At 47.0% G+C, this 18717-nt stretch overlaps 1 protein-coding gene across 8 annotated transcripts in view; it reads right to left on the bottom strand.

The window, feature by feature from the left end:
• Nucleotides 1-17901, bottom strand: part of Kirrel3 (kirre like nephrin family adhesion molecule 3) — a 539837-nt gene extending 521936 nt beyond the window's left edge. For 3 of the 8 annotated variants that reach the window (XM_039081396.2, XM_063265411.1, XM_039081395.2), the window contains exon 1: nucleotides 17462-17899. In XM_039081396.2, the coding sequence (XP_038937324.1) occupies nucleotides 17462-17516 (55 nt within the window). In that variant the 5' untranslated portion in view covers nucleotides 17517-17899. 8 annotated transcript variants of the gene reach the window in all.
• Between the last annotated feature and the right edge of the window lie 816 nt (nucleotides 17902-18717).

The following is an 18717-nucleotide window of genomic DNA, read 5'->3' as shown; positions in this document are numbered from 1 at the left end:
TGGAAAGGACATTGACTGAATTCAAAGAGCAAGATGGTCCTGGGATATGCCTGGTACCCTGCCCTGCTCTATCAAGTGTAAAGACAGACAAACAAATGGGTCCTCCAGTTCTCGGCCTTCCTGTCTGTCCAATTTCCCCACTTCCTTGCACCAGATTCCCATTCAAAGGCCAGACACTCAAACACAAGCCAGGGGAGAAAAAGCCAAACGCAGGCAGCAAAGCTCTTCCGAACTGCAACAGATCCAGTGCAGAAAACCACAGCAAGCATTTCTCCCTATCTCTCACGCTGTTGTTGGTCCTGGATCTCCATTTCGTTTCAATTACTCTGAAGACAGGAGGAGGCCCCGGGTATATGGTGTTTTAAAGGGGGAGTTCTCTTGCTCTATGCTAATGAAGGCAAAGTCAATTGCTATTAAGAACCATTTAGTGCGATTTAACTACAGAATCTAATAGATGCGCCCTAATCTCTCCCCTACGGAACTCGACGATAGCAGTGGCTCCATTGAATCACGCGGGCGTAATTTATGTCAATTCATAGTATCATAACCATTTCGTACTCAGCAACCTTTATTTAATAATCCACAGCTACTTTATTTAGAGATGTAAATGGCAGAGGGGGGACGTCTTTCTCTCTAACTTACAGAGAGGGAGACCGAGGCAGAGTTCTCACATGGTCAAGATGCTTATCCAGAGTGGGTGAGCCCATCCAGCTTTGTGACTTTAGTCTTGGTAGGGGACAGAAGAATGAACCCTAAAGATGTCTGTCTCCGATCCCTAAATAGTTTGCCTTATGTGACAAAATAGATTGTGACGGACATCATTCAGTTAAAGCTCTAGAAGAGAAAATGACCATGATTATATGAAACCTGTTGGGCCTGATACAAATGTTAAAGTTCCTTATAAGGGAGAAGCACAGGTATGGCAGGCAGAAGTGATCAGCATGATGTGAAACACAAGCTGGAAGTTGGGGTGATGGAGAGATGTGGGCCAGGGGATGCAGATAGTGTGCTAGAAAAGGCAGGAAATTGGATTTACTTTGTCTCTGCAACACCCAGAAAGGAAAAGGCTTGTCAACACCCAGACTCTAGTGCCACAGGACCCTTTCTAGACTGCTCACCTCCCGAAATGTCAGACTGTCATGTCTCATTTAAAGCCAGTAACTTCTCAAAGACTTATTACAGCAGGGAACGAAAGGAAACCAAACCCATTCCTGTACAGCTTTTCTCAGTTGGGGTTCCTTTTCTCGAGCAAGTGGGGATTTCAGCAAGCATCGGGAGTAACTTTTTCTCACTTCCCCTGGAGATTATGAGATATTGGTATCGTTTCAGAAGCACAGGAAACAATATAGTTCTTTATAGACAATGGATGCCTTTAGATCATTAAGAAGTTGGCTTTGACAAACCACCTCATCTTTTCCTGAAGGCCTTGCTTCCCTTGAAATCCACACACCATCTACCCTCAGAGGAGACTAAATATTCCAAGCAGGTGGATGTTGAACTTCAGCTCTACCTTGACACATCTGGAAACATGGAACCAGAGAGTACCAAGCACCTCACCTGTGCTGAAAGCCCTTCACAGCATGTCAAGTCACCAGCACCGAAGTATTATTCTCAGTGCCAGAAGAACTATTTGTGACAGGCAAAAGGGGAGCAAGCCTTGGTCCTATTTACATAGGATGATGAGGCCCAAGGTCTTGTACTAGGTGAAGCCAGTGGCCTCCTGGCCATCGGTGTAGGGCCAGGGTTTCATGCTTGTTGAATGAAGTTTTTAAACTGGGAGCCTTAGAGCCTCAGGAAGTTTTCCAACAGTCGACAGACACACATAGAAACTATATGACAGAGAGTGAGGTCGGACGCCCACTGAAAGTCTGCCGTGAGAGGAGCTTCCTGGTACTTCTTGGCTGATGTCGGTATTCATTGTTCATGCAATGGACTACACTATTCTCTGTCTTTTCGTCTCATTCACAACATACAGTTGTGATCAAGAGTGGCTCTCCACAGTCTACCATGTGCAGAGGCCCTTGTGCCCTGTGAAAAATCAACAATGAACAGCGTTAGCCAGAATCTTGATGGAATTCTATGTCTAGCTTAGTGGATACTCAGCCCACCCCCTCTATGTGATCACAGCGGAAGTGCTCCAAGGTTCCTCATTTCCCAAACACATTTAAGTATACCATCCTATGAGTAGGGATCCAGAGAGGAGACCTGGAGGAAGCGGGCTGGAGAAGCCATACAGAGGGCTCCAATTTGGAGCCCCTCGGTTTCCATGGGAATTGTCACATTTATTACTTTGTGCAGCCTCAGAGAGGCCACAGAATAACTTAGGTTTATTTTCCTTCTCTTTTAAAGCAAGAACGAAAGTTAATTTAGGGACAAAGGACCCAATCAGTGTTACTGCGTTCTAGAGATTATATATAATGTATGAATGCAAGAGGGAATTAAATGATTATCAGCCATGCCCAGGGAGCACTTGGTGTCCATGATACTCCAGGCACGGTGAATTTAGGGCACAGTCTCAGTCAAGGCACTGCCATGGACTGGTACGCGACACATGACGCAGAAGATAGGCGTTATCTATAGCTATGGGCATGTGATCTACGAGATTCATTTCCAGCCCAGGAAATATTGGCTGAATGCCTACTTTGCATCTTAGTCCAATAAAGGTATAGACTTCTAAAACCCAGAGGATTGGCCTGACCTGCTGAGGGATCTGGAAAGGAATCAGGCAAGAAATAAGCCACTTAGATATACTGTGAAGAGATCCCCGAGAGAGAGTTCCAAGGTGCGTTATAGGAGGGTGGAAGGCACTCTCTTGTGCTTACAGGAGATGAGAGTTCCCTGGGGGAGGGGCATTCCAGAGGGAAGAACAGGGTAGCAACAGAGCTTCGGTAGTTTCAATGGCTGCACTGGAGAGGTGTGAGAGAGTTGGGAAGGGGAATTAAGTAATCCCAGGTTAATTTTGATAAACTCTAGGAGTTCAAAACTTTAGCTACGGATCTTTCCAAACTTCTTCAAGTATAAGGAGTACCTCATGGTTCCTTTCTCGATCAGAAGAAGGAATATTGTGACTTAAAACACACACACACACACACACACACACACACACACACACACTCATACGCACGCATGCATGTATGCATGCACGCACGATGCACACACACTGTAGTCTTACGATCCGGAGGCCAAACTGTCTCCCACATGTGCCTGCTTACCTTTTCTCCTGTCCACCTGCCTCTTCTCTTTCCCCCTGTCTGTCCCCAGCCACCTTGAAATAGTATCCTCAGCTTTCGGTCACTGTGACAAATACCTGAGATAATCAACTTATAAAGGGAAAAGATTTCAGGCTACAGGTTTGGGGGTGGAGTTCTGTCCAAGACGGGCAAGGCAGCACATCACGATGGGGCACAGGCAGTAGAGGCCAGCCACTCACCTCCTCACCAGGAAGTCAAAGAAAGCAGAGAAGGGCCAGCATCCTGTGATCTCTCTCAAGGACATATCCCAAAAGCCCCCAAAGTCTCTGCTGCACCACTCTTAAATGTCCCACTACCTCCCTATGGCAATGCCCTGGAAACTATGACTTGAATACCGGGGTCTTTGTGAGGCAGTCAAAATCCACACTGTTGTGGGATAAGAGTGCCTTTGAGCACCACGGGCTCCCCTCACGCTCCCAGTGGCTGCCAGATTCAGCAACTCAGACATGTGGTTCCCCTTTAGTGATTTGGATTGAAGAAAGAGGCCCAGAGGCCTAGTGATGAGAACATCTATTTTTTTTTATGAATTGAAAAATAAAATGACAATAAGCAGCTAGCACATCCCAGTTCACAATGAAATGAATATCAATGTCTATGGTGGTATTGACCTTGAAGGGTTTTTTTCTAAAATGTAGAATGAGAACTCTCGTGGTGCATTATGATAGACATTCTGTATCTCTTCATGATACAAAGCGAAAACTCTTCCTTTATGGACCTCCGCATCTCTAGCGTACAGTGCTGAGTTTAAGATAAACATTCTAAAATGCAGGTGAAGAAAATCTATGCCCTAGCCTAGCTGCACTCTTCCCTGTCGGCATAGATCACTACACAGCTTCCCTGGTTCTATGGAGGTGGGACAGGGCTCAAAGTCATATTGAGGAGATTGGCTCTTCATTTCTTCTAGGCTGCGAGGGAGGCAGTGATGCTAATGACAGCCAGGCATAAGTGCCATGTCCCCAATCCTGTGTGCTTGATCTCACAGTGAGCTTGGGTTTCCTAGGCTCAGGACTCAGTGTGATTCTTGGTTCCATCCGCTGCAGTGACAAATCACCCAAGGGTAATGTAATATGAAAACCATTAGCAGTAGCTCCCTTGAGTCACCTTAAATCCTCTGGTTAGAAGCATCTCTCAAACCTCTGTGGGCTCAGTGTCAGCAGCATTCACACAAGAGCCAGTGAGGGAAGCAGACATAGAAACCAGACTCAGAGCGTAGAGAAGCACTGTCAAATTCCTCCAGATCAGCTGTCTGTGTGTGTGTGTGTGTGTGTGTGTGTGTGTGTGTGTGTGTGTGGAGGGGATCCTGTTAAGGTAGAGCCTGCTGGGCTAAACCTAAGAGTCTCTTGTCTCCTATTTAGAAGGTTTGAGTCCTGAGAACTCTTTCTTCTACCTACTAGATGCTGCTATTGGTGAGTCAGCTGACCTGTAGACTACATGTTGAAAAGCACTGAATAGGGAGTTTGGGAGCCCCCAAGAAGGCTGGAATCCTCCCCTGACATATCAAAGAGTTTCTAGCTAAAGGCACAGACATTCATTTTGTATCTACAAATAGAGGGATATGGGACCACACCCCCAGATCCTTTTTTTCTCTGTAATTATGAGTGAGCAAACTTAATAGATTTCACATCAGTTCAAAAAAAAATCAATGACAGAAGAGAAAAGGATAATCTAACTAAAACCTAAATAAGTAACAGTAGAAAACTTTTAAACATTTCCCTTGGCATGAATTTGGTTATTGACCTTAGAACGTCTTCTGAAGTTGGGAAAGAAATGTAGGCTTCTGTATTATTTTAGCAGGAGACCTAGAGAGAAGAGCAATAAAGACGTCTGAATGGTATCTGATTCTGGCTAACTCTAAATATTATTATTATTATTATTATTATTATTATTATTATTATTATTATTGCCTATAACGCATGAATATCTATCCCTGATTTTTTTTTCTGCCCTGGTTTGGTGAAGAGAAAAACACAAAGGAATGCCCAAGCCTGGAAAGGGAGCTCTTGTGTGGGTTCAGAGCCCAGGCAACCATTGGCTGACAACCATACAGCACCGATATCATCTGGGTGGCCCAGGGAAGGGTTCAGGCCGCAGGATAAAAAGATGGAATTCGATATCTTCCAGGTCAATGTCTATCTGCCATGCATTCTTCCTCTGATTCTATCTTAGAGGTGCTTTTAAACTTTCAAGGAACTTTCGTGTTTCACTAGTTTATCGTCAGTGTCTATCTTAAGCCAATATTATGATTTTAAGCATGGCCTAGGCGGATACGTGCCACCTTCCAGAGAGATTTCTAACACCAGGTAAGCTGACTGCCGAAGCCAGAGCGAGGAGAATCGTAAGCTGAACGACATTCAGGCCTGCCTGTGTTCCAAGACTCCTTTTCACTTCTTCTTAACGACCATTATTAATCATTTCAGAACCATGTAGTCTCCTGGCATTTTTACTATTCCAGGCTTGATGAGAGAGAGAGAGGGAGCGGTGGGGAGGAGGGTTTTGGTGTCCTGAAATGCCTTTTTGTGTAGAATTGTGCCATTCTCAAAGCACACAGCAAACAGGAACCTAACTTCCCCCTGAGCCAAATGAGGCTTAATTTAAAAAAAAAAAATCTCTTGTAGGGGAGCTAGAGGGGAGTTGGGTGTGATGGATTCTTGTTAAGAAATGAGCATTCGGTTTTGTAAATGTTAAGCTAAGCTGGAGCTGGCTGGAGGAGAGACAGAGCGACACTGAGCCACTTGGAAAGATGCTCACATTTGTCTTCAGCCCTTTGTCCCAGGGAAGAGGTTTCCTTCCATGTTCTCAGCTCTCCCCATCCAGTGTAGACCTTACAGAGGAGAATCCCAGGCCACGCCAGGCTGCTTGGCTCATAGACACTCACACAGCTGCCAAAGCACCATCGTGACTGATAGTCTTCTCAACAGCCTGGAAGAAAGGGCTCTGGGGTCTTCTATCCTGACATTGCCAGTTGTGTGATCTTCACGCAAAGCCTCTGTTCTTCTCATTAGCAAATGGGTTTAGCTATCCCTGCTTCCCTCTATCTTATGGGGCTAAGTCAGAGAATGTACGTAAGGCTCAACAAAGGACCAGATCCCTGGACCTCAAGGACACCCTGCCACTGTTGGTCCAGTTGATTTAGTAGTCACCGACTTTGGGGAATATACAAATACCGGACAGCAGCATCCCAAGGGCATTACTGGGCTGCCCGATGTTTCGACTGCTCCTCCCTTCCCAGTCCACTTTCAGGGTGAGGACTCAATGCACTAATAGGAACCTTGCTTGTGAAAAGAATGGTAGGTGATCAAACTAGGGGACCAGGAAGACAGCAAGGCCAAGGTCACGTGTCTTGTCCTTACAGCAAATCTTAAGCTGGGAGGGGTGCCTAATATTCTCATTAGGTTCTAAAACTATACACTAGGAGTAGCCCGGTCTATGTTCTTTGGGATTTTTTTTTTATGTGAAAACCTTTCAGTTTTGACATAAAGTGCTCCAATAGTCTCTTCCACTCATCACTTTATCTCCTTCTTTACTGAAGACTAAACATCTCTCTAATTCTGCCACCTCCTATCCCTGGGAAGAGCAGCTATAAAGAAGCATTGAGCAGGGATCAGCTTGCCTCATTGAAGTAAAAGAAGCAATGGGCTACCATGGTGAGTCAAGGGAGGAATGCAGCTTGGGTTTAGGCGAACCTCATGAAAAATTCCACTAACAACGTAAATCAACAGAATGGTCGCATGGCATCCAATGACTTCAGGCACCATCAGCGGCCGGTCCTACCAGCCACTTGGGTCGTGCAGATCAGGCAAGATTGTGGCATACTCTGGACAATGGCCTTATCCTCCCTTCATCCCATCCTCATAGCTTCAATCAGTGATACATGGAATAACTCGGGGGTAGGGAAGGATGCTCTGGTACATCTCATAACTCTGAGGGGGCAAGCTGACACATTGGAGGTTAGTAGAAGTACCAGAGATGAAAACAGCATTCACCTCAACAGCCTGAACGGGACGCCAGGGATAAGAAACTCCCTTGCAGCATGAAAACAGCGCACACCAACACTGGTTGGCTGTGAAGCAGTTGGCATCTTGGAGAGGGCTAGAGGGTAAGGGACTGACAGAGAGCCTGCTGGCTCAGGGAAGGCGGAGTTTCGGTTGCTAGTCCCCTCTTGAGGAGAACTGAGAGTCAATGCGTTCAGGAGAAGCCCTCACTGCAGAAAAATGCTTGCGAACTGAAATTGCTCGCTCCCCTTTGTGCAGCTCTTCCAAGCCCCTTTGATCATTATTAACTGAACCCACCTAGCTCTAGCCTCTCTGTGTAGGAATTCCTCTGAACATTCTACTTTCACTACCCGGTGGGCTCCGGAAAGCAGAGCCCAGCCTCTCACTGGGAGGGAAAACTGTGGCTACTTCCTCATCCGCACCCCTTCGGGGTGGGGTGGGGTGGCGGGAGGGCCCAGCTTCAGGCCGCCCTGCTGTTCCTTAAACCACTTGGCGTCCATCCCTCTGCAGCTTACTCTGGGCTCACTCCTGGCTTTGCAAGCGCGGCTGCTGCCACCATCAGGCTGACTTCGGGACTGCAATCTTCGGCGTGTGTTTGATTCCCCAAACATTTTCGCTAACTCCCACCTCCGCAGTTGACTCTCTTAAAGGCTCAGCACCCTGTGTAAGAAAATGGCTCCAGATGCCAGTTTCTCAAAGAGCTGCAATGCAACGCGAACATGGAGTGCACCCCAGCATTTCCAACGTAGGCATAGAAACTGCAAGTCCCACAATATAGGGAACAGAGCCACTGGAGGATTAAGGGGTGTTTTCTCCTTAGTTGTCAGGGCAGCTAGGCAACAGAGGATGAGAGTCTTCTTGTACAGCACTTGGATGCATACTTAACTTTCTGTCCCCTGAATGCTTGCTTACCCAGAGAGTCAACTAAGCCCCAGTGTGACACCGAAGCTGTCATAGCTCCCAGCATTGCCAAGGGTGACAGGTGGACTGTCACACTGCACCAGAGCGAAGTCACCTGTGACATTTGCAGGTGACTGACAGAAATGGGCACTGACATGCATTGGAGAACAGAAGGGCACAACGGTTTCTTGCTGAAGCCCAGGAAGTGAGTGACTTGCCAGGGGATGTTTCTCTTGGCAGCATCCCTGGTGACTTGTGAGCATCCGAGGTCTTCCTTGGAGAAATAACTTAAATAAACTTTAAGCATCCCTGGGACTCTAGCTTGGCTACCTCAACATCTTTATGTGCACTGACATCACAAGTTCTCATTTCCTTGGCCTTTTCATTAGACTTTATATTTCATCTGATAGTTTTGCATTTATTCATAGGCTGTTGGTACCCAACAGCATGCTAGACACTAGCATGATAAAAGGTAGGATATTTTAACCATCTGATTATGAAAACATCTCTCACCTCCTTGATGTACAGATATCTAAAGGTGGAAATTGTGGGGAGGGGGAAGAGTTACAGAAGTAACTTCTTGATTACATTCAGTCCTGCCACTTCCCAGGGCCCGGTGGCCTGGAAATCTTGAGCCTTTGGGGTAAAGGCAAACGTCAGAAATGTGTGAGAGTCTGGGATCATAAGGAAACAAGACTACAAGGCTGGGTTACCTTCTGAAGGTCAACTCTGGGACTGAGCTTCTTGATCTTTATAAGGAACAGCTAAAATCCCCTTTTTATGCTTGGACACGGATGATTACCACGAATTACACGAACACCCAGGGGATGTAGTTTAGTAGGAGAGCATTTTCATAGTGAGACCCTGGATTCCTTCTACAGTTCTGAGAGGTGTGGTGGTGGTGGTGTGGCTGGGGGGTGGGGGGTGAGGAGGGATGAGAACAAGGTTTTCCGTCCATCCCTGCATCTGATCTTCTCATGCATTGTTTATGTTGATGATCTGAAGCAGCCTGAAGCTACCAGCTTCTCCGAGAAGCGCCAACACACACAAAACAAGACTGGGAAGAACTTTGATCAGACATCACCTTTCTAGGGAGTCTGACAGCATCTGACCTGCTTCCATTGCTGTTATGATAACATGAGGTACTGTTTGTCCAAATTGCGCACCGTATTTCTGAAGATTTGCATAGATGCTAATTATCCTAGCTGCCATTATGCAAACAGAGCTATTGTTACTAATATTATCATCAACAGTGGCCAAAAGAATTTGCTAGGTCCCAAAGAGATCTAGAATGCATGATCTACCTACTAGAAGACCTATCCAAAACAACCCAATTGTTGCTAAGAGATAGGGTCCTGGACCACTCTCATCTCCTTTCTTACCAGTTGGCTTCCTACATTCCTAGTGACCTGAATTCTTTTCTGAAAACACAATAGAGGCTTGCTCAACAGGCCAGCCTCACACAAGACATTCAGATATATACAGCTTTGGAAATGACACTGGGTACTTCTTGTAGGACATTTGGGGGTTTTGTCCCCCCACTGAACTTCCTACCATCTGCCATTGGTTCCTGGAGAGAATAGACCACAGAAGACATAGGTAAATCCGAGGACATATATTCTCTACTCCTGAATGGAAGGTTCCTTGGCATGGGAGATTTGTGAAGCATTTCTGACATCTGAATAGAGTCACCTAAGGTATTAATCTGTTTTCTTCAAAGCCTACAGTTTGTGTCTTCTTGGTCACAAGCAAGACTTTGTCAGCAAAATAGCCCCAGGCAGCTTGTCTTCTCCTTCCCTTCTGACTTATTGTTCCTCCTCAATGTCGTGTTTCCTCTGCCCCTGTATCCTTCTGGGGTCTTCAGAAAGAGTTAACTCCCATTCTTCATACCCTCCAACCACCCCCGGTCCAGATGTCTTCACCAGTCCATGCCTCTGGTGCTTTGAGCTCTTTTTAACAACCCTGATCTGCCTCCCCTCGGGAGGGCAGACCAACAGTTAACTAGGTTCCCCATTGCTGTTCTATTGCCCACTTCCCCATATCTAAACATACCAGCCATGAAGAAAGATGAGCTGGGAAGAGAAAAGTGTGCTTCCACTCAATTCTACAAGTTTTCAGCCTCGGGGAAGTACGGGGAAATACCAAGAATAACAAGTGAATCCCCACAGCTCCGCTCTGTTGAGGACAGAGCCTAAGCTACTAACCATCTCTTTAAGATACTGACTTCATCCTATCAATGCTTCTTTAAAAGATGTATCGTGTTATTCACAACCACGGGCCAGCCAGCTTTGCCCTCCCCAGTGCTTCTCTCCCATTTCAAAGGCGTCCATTCTTGGCTCTGCTGCTGAGTTTGCCATATTCTCGTCAGTCTTCCTGTCCGCGCACACTCCCAGGTACAGCCTGGACTGCATGCTTCATGCTTCACCCAGAGCACCCCCATATATCTCGTAAGAGCAAACACACCTGGCATCTCTTCTGGACATCCTTTTATGATGCCCTGGGCTGTCTCTGCTGTTTGTAGAGCATCGTTCTATAGCTTTTGTGGAAGCGTTGCCTTCCTGTCCAGAAATATGGCCTCAACTATCACACAGCACTCACTGACATCACACCTACCACACAGTAGGCTTGAAATAAGTGCTGCCTGACTGGTCACTAGATGAGCTTCTTGCCAGAGAATATTATTTGCTCATAAAATAGGGAGCAACCAACTTTGTCCCCTGAGACATCAGACCCTATGGAACTCCTGAGGGGAAATTTGAAAGGGTAAAAGCCGCGTGTGTTTGCCGTCTTATTTTTAATTCCCATAATGTCAGCATCAACTGAGAAGACTCTAAACTTGAAACAGACACCCAGTGCTTTTCCTCAAGGGAGCAGACCACCTAGACCATTCAACTCATTGTGTCTAATGCAAAATCTTGTGGTTTTAGTTTTAACCACCCAAGTTCCAGAATTGGGCAAATTTGCTTGACCTTGACAGTAGAGACACAGGCAGGTCTGTGTGCACATGTGGAAGGGTGCAGGAGGGCATGTAAAGGCTTCCAGGTTGTCAGAAGAAACCTCCGAGGGTATGTGGGAAGTGTCTGTGACCAGTCTTAGCTGGTATTCCCAGGAAAGAGTTGGATGACTGTCTACCTCCCACTGAGTAGAACCCACGTGGGCCCCACAAAAGAACTATGTATAAGGCACAAGATCCATCCATACTGGCCACTATTCCAAGGCCTAAGCTTGTTACTAAGTATACCCAGAGAATGCTGACATTTATTTAACACCTCATAGTGGTGTTGACTGTGTACTCACTGAAACACTGTATGCTTATGGAAGATATTTGTTTCCAAGCAGCTTATGCTAAATTGCCATGATATAAAGGAAACACTTATCCAATATTGACATTTACCGACTTCTGGAAGTATACAGACAGAATACTCATTCTTTACCTCTGGGAGGGGAGGAGGGGGCACCGGTAAGCATGGTGTTTGATGCTAAGCTCTGGAAAGCAGGAAGTGGATGAAAGTGCATTGCGGTGTCTTCACTCAGCCTTCCTGTTGACCTTTCACTCTACAGCACAAAGTGGGTTTGGAGAGGGTGTGTATATGAAGTCAGAGCTCTGTCTTGCTTAGTCCTAAATCTCTGGTAGAAAACAGAGCACACCATCCCTTGTGTCTGGGACAGAAGCATTTTAATGATCCAGAAGTATCTATAGTCTCACTTGATGTGCATACCTAACTGGGTAAATTCTGATTTCCCCTCAGGAAAAGAAAATGCCACACAATGACATATGGAATAGCGCTATGTGCCAGTGAAGTCGGCTCGCACCTCATTCCTTGAACTGGAAATAAAACTCTTTTCTCTTTGCAATGAGGGTGAAACCGTGAGAACCCAGGCATGGGTCTGGTGCGTGGCTCCCCTCTCACTTATAGGCAGGATTGATGGCTCACTAAACTCAAAGCAGTGGACACCCCCCAGCACAGCAGCCCAGCTAAACCCTGGGGATCTAAGAATTCTGGGCTGTTCATTGGTCTTGAGTATAAACTGGGGCTGTAAAAGCCACCGCTGAAGTGAGGATTGGTGCCATGGTGAATCAAGCTTAGGTAAAGGTGTGTTCGTGATTTCACCTCGCTCCTCTTCTGTTGGATTAGAACATGGCTGGGAGCAGGTACAGGTCACCTTCAGGGCCTCTCTGTCCCTTGATTGACCTCGATTTTTAACCATGTCTGAATTGTTTTCCCACCTAGAAATCAGCTTAGCATCTTCCAGTGATAAGAACTGGTTGCAGCTAAGATCATGTGCGTGCCCACCTCTCCCCTCCCACCACCCCCATCTCCACTAAGACCCTAAAACAAGTATTCTTGGCCCTTCTCTCAACTCCTCCATCAAAGGCAATTTTATTTTTTCTCGTTCCTGTTTCCAAAACAGCTTATCTTTTTTATCTCCTTGGAAGAAAAGTACTCTACAAATCAAAGGTATCATTAGTATTGTTATTATTTTGCTATTGAAATCTCTTGAATTCACTCTGGATTATTCATGCGCTTTTTTTGGGTCTGCAATATAATAGTGCCTAAGTCACCCCTACTGGGCTAAACAAAAATGAAAAATTGCATCTTCAGGCCTAACCCATGGCTCCACCCCATCTCCTGCTGGTCCTGGCTTCCACCAACAGAGGCACACACACCAGGCAAGGCTGCTTCTTGGTACAATGCCTAGCTCACTGCTGCTATGCACTGAGCCAGACCCTCCTTCCTGTACCCATGGCATCCTCTCAGCACCATGCCAGATGCTGACCCTCCCCACCCCACAACACACACCCCTGTACTCCTGGGGGAGCTTCTTTTTCATCCTCAATAGATTTGAGGGCTCCCTGTTGAGCAGCAACCACTGAAGCCATCCCCATCGTCTACAGGCAGGCCCCATTTCCCCACCCAGAAGCTTTATTAAAGAAGTGGTCCCACATACTTGGCAGTAGTGCTCTGACCTTTCAAGATAAAAGAAGTGATTCTCCCTCCCTTAGATGCCATGCCACTGGGGTGCCAGCATCAGGGAGGAAGCTCACACTCATCACTCATTCATCTTTTATTCTGGGTGAGGACAAGTGCTCCTAGAGCTAAGTACCCATAGAGTTAAGTACTCCTAGAGTTAAGTACCCATAGAGTTAAGTACACCTAGAGTTAAGTCCCTATAGAGTTGTTTACTCACAGTTTATTTTTCTGATTCTCCACTTCATCTTGGGGGCCTTGTCTGACATATTTGTGCTCTTTAGCCAAGCTCCTCCTCTTCCCCCCCTTTCCCCATGAGAGCTCTTGGCAAATTTGAGCTTCTTGCATTGTCTCCTCCATGCTTCCTGTCACCCCTATGGCTCCTACACCAGGTCAGCACTCCTCACCCAGTCTGTTCACTCCCTCTCTGATGCTTTTCTGTTTCCTTGGAGATTCAGGTTGTCTTGTAACTCTGCCATCCAATGGCTACCTGGTTCTCCTTTTGATATGTCCAAAATTGATATTTTGATATCAATTAAGGAGGTGAATCCCAGACAGATCTTCAGGTAGGGGGTGTTACTCACAGGTAAAATGTGAGTTTATTTCTACTCAACATGTTCAGAACAGCAAGGAGCTTAGACAAAGCAAACACTCATTGTGGGTAGGGCAGAGTTGGAATCCTGTGAACATCCCATCCCTGGACAGGACAGGACTCTCTGGGAATGCCAAGTGGAAATGCCAGTACATGGAGAAATCACTCTTTCTAGAGCATGTGCAGTAGAAACCACCATGCCTGTACCACTGAACATTGCCCAAACTGTTTCAGAACTGAAGCTGCAAGAGAAGCAGGGAGTCTTCAGTCCCACTGAGACCTTTTTCCTTCAAAGTCACCTAAGATGTGCGTGTGCAGGGTAGACGGAATGAGGCTGGAAGATTAAGGAGGGCAAAGAAGGAAATAGCTGTGGTGAACTGAAATCATAAAGGGAAAAAATGTAGCGAGTTCTAAGTTTATGGATGACAAGGGAATCGGTTCTTCTTCACCCTGGGGGCAGAACATACCGTTTCTCTGCAGGAGGCAAATTGTGCTGTGACATTATCCTTCTCTATACAAAGCATGGCCATCCTGACAGCTGAGGGGAGCAGCATCCCAGCAAGAGAGAAACTCAAGCAGTGTATGTGGGCAGCTCTCCATCCTTTATCAGGAGCCAGACCCAGAGACACTGGCAGGAACAGGGGACTGCCCCTTAGTCTTTCCACTGCTCCCTTATGAAAGAAAGAAATAGGTGATCTCAATCCGTACGAGAAGCCCAAACTTTAGAAGAGGCAGGATGTTACTCGCATCAACTCTGTTATCCTCTGCCCTCTCTCAAGGTTTGTGGGACAAAGTAAAGGAGAATCATAGTCAAAAAGTCAGGAAGGCAAAGATGATTGAGATGTACTTTAGGAATTTACTCACACGCTAATGAAAATTTCACAACACTGGGGTGCTCTGGGTGCTGGAAGAAAGATTGTGAGAACTGCATTCTCAGAACTCCAAGAAGACATACAGATCCCCACTGGGAGAAGTGCTGGGTAGCAGATGGCCATGCCATCAGCATGCCATATACAGCCCTAATGAGACCCCTGGTTTCTTGTTCGCTCTAGTGAAGGATTGTCCTGACCCTTTATACATTTCTGTGGAAAAGCATCCAGAGGGTTCATAGTGTAGTGTAAGAGAGAGTCAGGCAAGTGATTCTGTGGGGGTAGGGTGTAGAGGGGGTGCCAATTGTGGCTGCAACCTTAGTCCTTGGTTAGGAAATCACAGTGGGGGCCCTCTCCCTCTAGAATCACATGGGCTAATCCTTCCATGTCCTGTTGAAGGTGGATCTGCTCTATCGAATAATTTGACCAATGCATGACAGTAGGTACAATGGGGTACTAGGATACACACACACATACTCAAACAGAATCTTCTGGGAGAATTTTCAATACTCCATACAACACCCATATTTTTGATGTGAATTAAGGCCAGAGAGATGTCTCAGTGGGTAAATGTGCTTGCCACCAAGCCTGATGGACTAAATTTCATCCCCAGCAAGTACACGGTGGAAGGAGACAACTAGGTCTGCAAGTTGTCCTCTGACCTCCACACACGCACCTTTGCACCCACCTTCATGAGAGCAGGCACACAAAAATAAGTAGGTAAATGAAATATATATGTTTTTATATGTATATATAGGCATTCAGGAATCAAGTCAAATGATCTTGCTATCACATTGCAATGAACCAACAAAACCTTAACTGTATGGTAGTGCTCCTACACTCATGATTTCTAGTTTTCAGAGCAGGAAGCTTAGGTTGCCTGGTTCTGCTCCCTTCTCAGATTCTTTTGGAGGCTGCTTTGGAATTCTACGGACTACGCATCCATTGTTGGACACCGAGAACCAAGTTCAGAACACTGAGAATAAGGAGAAGCTACGGATTGCATGGGGCTGTGGTTTCTCTCTACTGCCCTCAGGGCTAAGAATGGACAAAACAGAGCATCTACTCTCAGTAGGTAAACACTTAAAGATTCATATGAGGCAGTCAAGAAATAGCTTGGTACTGAGAAAGGATCAAGCACAGGAGAAAACACATTCTATAGTGATTCAGCCAGGCAGGGAAGCACTTAGACACCTATAGGCTGCTCCTGCCAGTCTGAGAAAGTACTGATGAAGCTTCTAAAAATACAAAAGACTCACAAAAACTTGCATGAGAAGCATGCAAGTGTGTGTGTGTGTGTGTGTGTGTGTGTGTGTGTGTGTGTGTGTGTTTTAAGGTCCCCTCCACCACCACCCCCACCCGCTTTCTCTTACAAGTTTTACAGGAAACTTCTCAAGTGAATTAGCTAAGAGGCAAGGTAGAACGTTGGGAGTCAGTATATGTGTGTGGGATGGATATACGCAAGTGTACACACATCCTGTTGGCAATATCACTAAACTCGTCTCCCTCTACATCAGGATTCTGGGGTGGTTCTTATTCATTCTAGTGGGAAGTTTTTGTACAAAGGCTGTTTGTCTTCATGTTGCTGTAGGGGGTCCTGGGGAGATGCACACACCCATATGAATGTGTGTGTAGCAGTGCACGCATTATAAATCTGCATAGACATGCTTTACACATACTTCTAGGGGGAGGGGGCATCCCTTGAGTTTAATCAGGAGTGATAACTGCAAGTTTGAGCATTTGGGCTGCATGGATAAGCGGGAAATCTACAGTGACAACAAGGACCAGGGAAAGAGAGAAGGAAGCCTGGCTTTACTTATAGTTGGCTTCTCCTGAGAATAGAAGCGTGGGGACACACACTGTTTGCTTGCAGAGGCAGCCACCCATGGTGATGTGCTGCTTTCTTGGAAACTTTTACCCCTCACTTAATCAACAGATGGACCTTCTCTGAGGTGGATTTTCCTGACAGTCCTGTCCTTCTAAGAGCTGTGCTGACAGGCACAAATGCTGCCTCAGATGGCAGAGGTGGTATTGGCATTCCAAAAGAGTGGGAAGGAACGGGTTTACTTGCCCCCTTCAGTCTCAATTCCACAGGTGACTGTTGATGCCTTTAGCTCAGTAGGCACTTAGTTCTCCCTCCACCAAGACCAACCCCATGACTCTCAGTGGCAAGGAGCCCAGAGGTAGCAAAGTTCTTTCTGGAGAGCCCACCTGCTAGGCTGCAGAAAAGAAGCAATCAGCACCAGGGGCGAAATTCCATTTCATACACCTATTCCAGTGCTTGGTAGGATTCAGAATTCAGCCTTGCTCAGGGAAACGGGTGACATTCAATGTAACTCTTTACACGCTTTCTTTTCCCCTGTCTCTGTAAATACCCGCTTCAGTACGTTCCGTAATCGCATCCCTTTCTGCAACTGTGCAGACCTCGCACATTGGCTTTAAACACACCCGGGCAAGTTAGACCCTATTGAAGCTGAAATCTCCATCTACACCAGGCTCCCCTTTTCCAATCTGGCTATGAAGGTGAGCAGGCACCCACAAGTTCCGAATGGCCTGGCCGCACGGATGCTACCTAATTAATATACCGGGTGCATGAAGAACTTACATGCAGGAGAGTTTGAGTTGGACATGGACAAGAGAGACGAGAAAGTGCAGCCTCCCTTGTTCTGCTAGTCCCTTCCTTCTGAAGGGAAACCTACAGTACCATTTTGTTGCATTTGCAAACGCAAAGAAGCGACGCTACTTACTGCCACTGGGCCGGCACGGAGACCCGCAGCCAGTATGAGTTCCCGAGCCTGCCCACCTCCCAGCCCTCAGCCTCCCGCGCCCTCCGTCGCTGCCGCCGCCGACTTTGCTCCAACTCTGGCGCGCTGTGCCGGGTTCCTACCTTGACTGAAAAGGAAGAAGCAGAGGAAGAGCAAATCCAGCTGGAAAGGTCTCATTCCTCAGCGCACGGGCAGCCGGCGGGGCAACTTGGGCGAGCAGTTAGTTTCTCTTCAAGAGCGGCGGCTGGGCTCGCGGTGCTCAGCCTCCGCCGCCGGTCCTCCTGGGTTCGCGCCGACCATCTATCTGTCAGTCGGTCTGTCCCTCCTCCGGTCCGCTTAGGTCTCGCTGTGACTCCAGGTATCTGCAGGCAGCCGAAACCAAATGCTTGTTTTCAGCCACCTCGGGAAGCCGGGATCCTCAGCAATGTCCCCACTCGGAGCAGATCCATTCTCTGGCTCTTAGCATCCCAGGCACACGGCTTCCTCTGGCGGGCTCCTCCCACAACGAGCGAATGAGCTAGCGAGCGGGCGAACGAGCAAGCGAGTGACGAGTGACAGAAGGGCTCCTTTCACAGAAGCTGGGGCGGGGGGAAGAGGGAGGGGAAACAGGTCATAATTAAAGAGGAAACACTTGGAAAGGGGAACGCTTTGCAAAACAGGAGGGTTGCAGAAAGGCTGTGTTTTCCTTCTTTCCCCCTAAACAGGGGAATATTCTGCTTTTGTTACCATTATTGACCAGAACGCATAGTGAGCACCGAGCAAAGCTGTGACTTTTTGTTCACACGATGTAATGTTGTTAAACGGGAGTGAAGTTACCGATGATTAGACTCGTGCACATGCATAAAAATGTGCCTGCCTTGCTGTTGCACTAGGGACTGGCAACTGGGCTAAAAGGCAGTAGGGAGAGGCCAAGAGGGGTGCATCTTTCCCCACCAAGGAATTGGCCAATGTATGTAGCCAAGGCTAGGGAGTTGAGATAAGGCACAAGCAGCTTTGCATTTGAAGGACTTTCCTGGTGTGGTGGTGGTGGTGGTGGTGGTGGTGGTGGTGGTGGTGGTGGTGGTGGTGGTGGTGGTGTGTGTGTGTGTGTGTGTGTGTGTGTGTGTGTGTGTGGTTTTTGTGTTGTGTGTGTGGTTTTTGTGTTGTGTGTGTGTTGTGTGTGTGGTGTGTGTGTATGTGTGTGTGTGATGTGGTATGGTGGTGGTGGTTTGTGTGTATGTGTGTGGGCGGGGTGGGGGTGGGGGTGGGAGGGTGGAGTTGCTCAGCCCTGTGTCTTTGGATCTTAGTTTGCTTGCACTGCTCCTAGAAAACAAAATGCAGGAGTAAGGGCAAATGCAGGCAGGTTTGTGACACATACCTATTTATTATTATTATCCCA

This window comes from Rattus norvegicus, chromosome 8, assembly GCF_036323735.1.
Source record: "Rattus norvegicus strain BN/NHsdMcwi chromosome 8, GRCr8, whole genome shotgun sequence".
Taxonomy (NCBI): Eukaryota; Metazoa; Chordata; class Mammalia; order Rodentia; family Muridae; genus Rattus; species Rattus norvegicus.
Note: the sequence above shows the minus strand (reverse complement) of the source record. Positions and strands in the feature narration are given on the sequence as shown.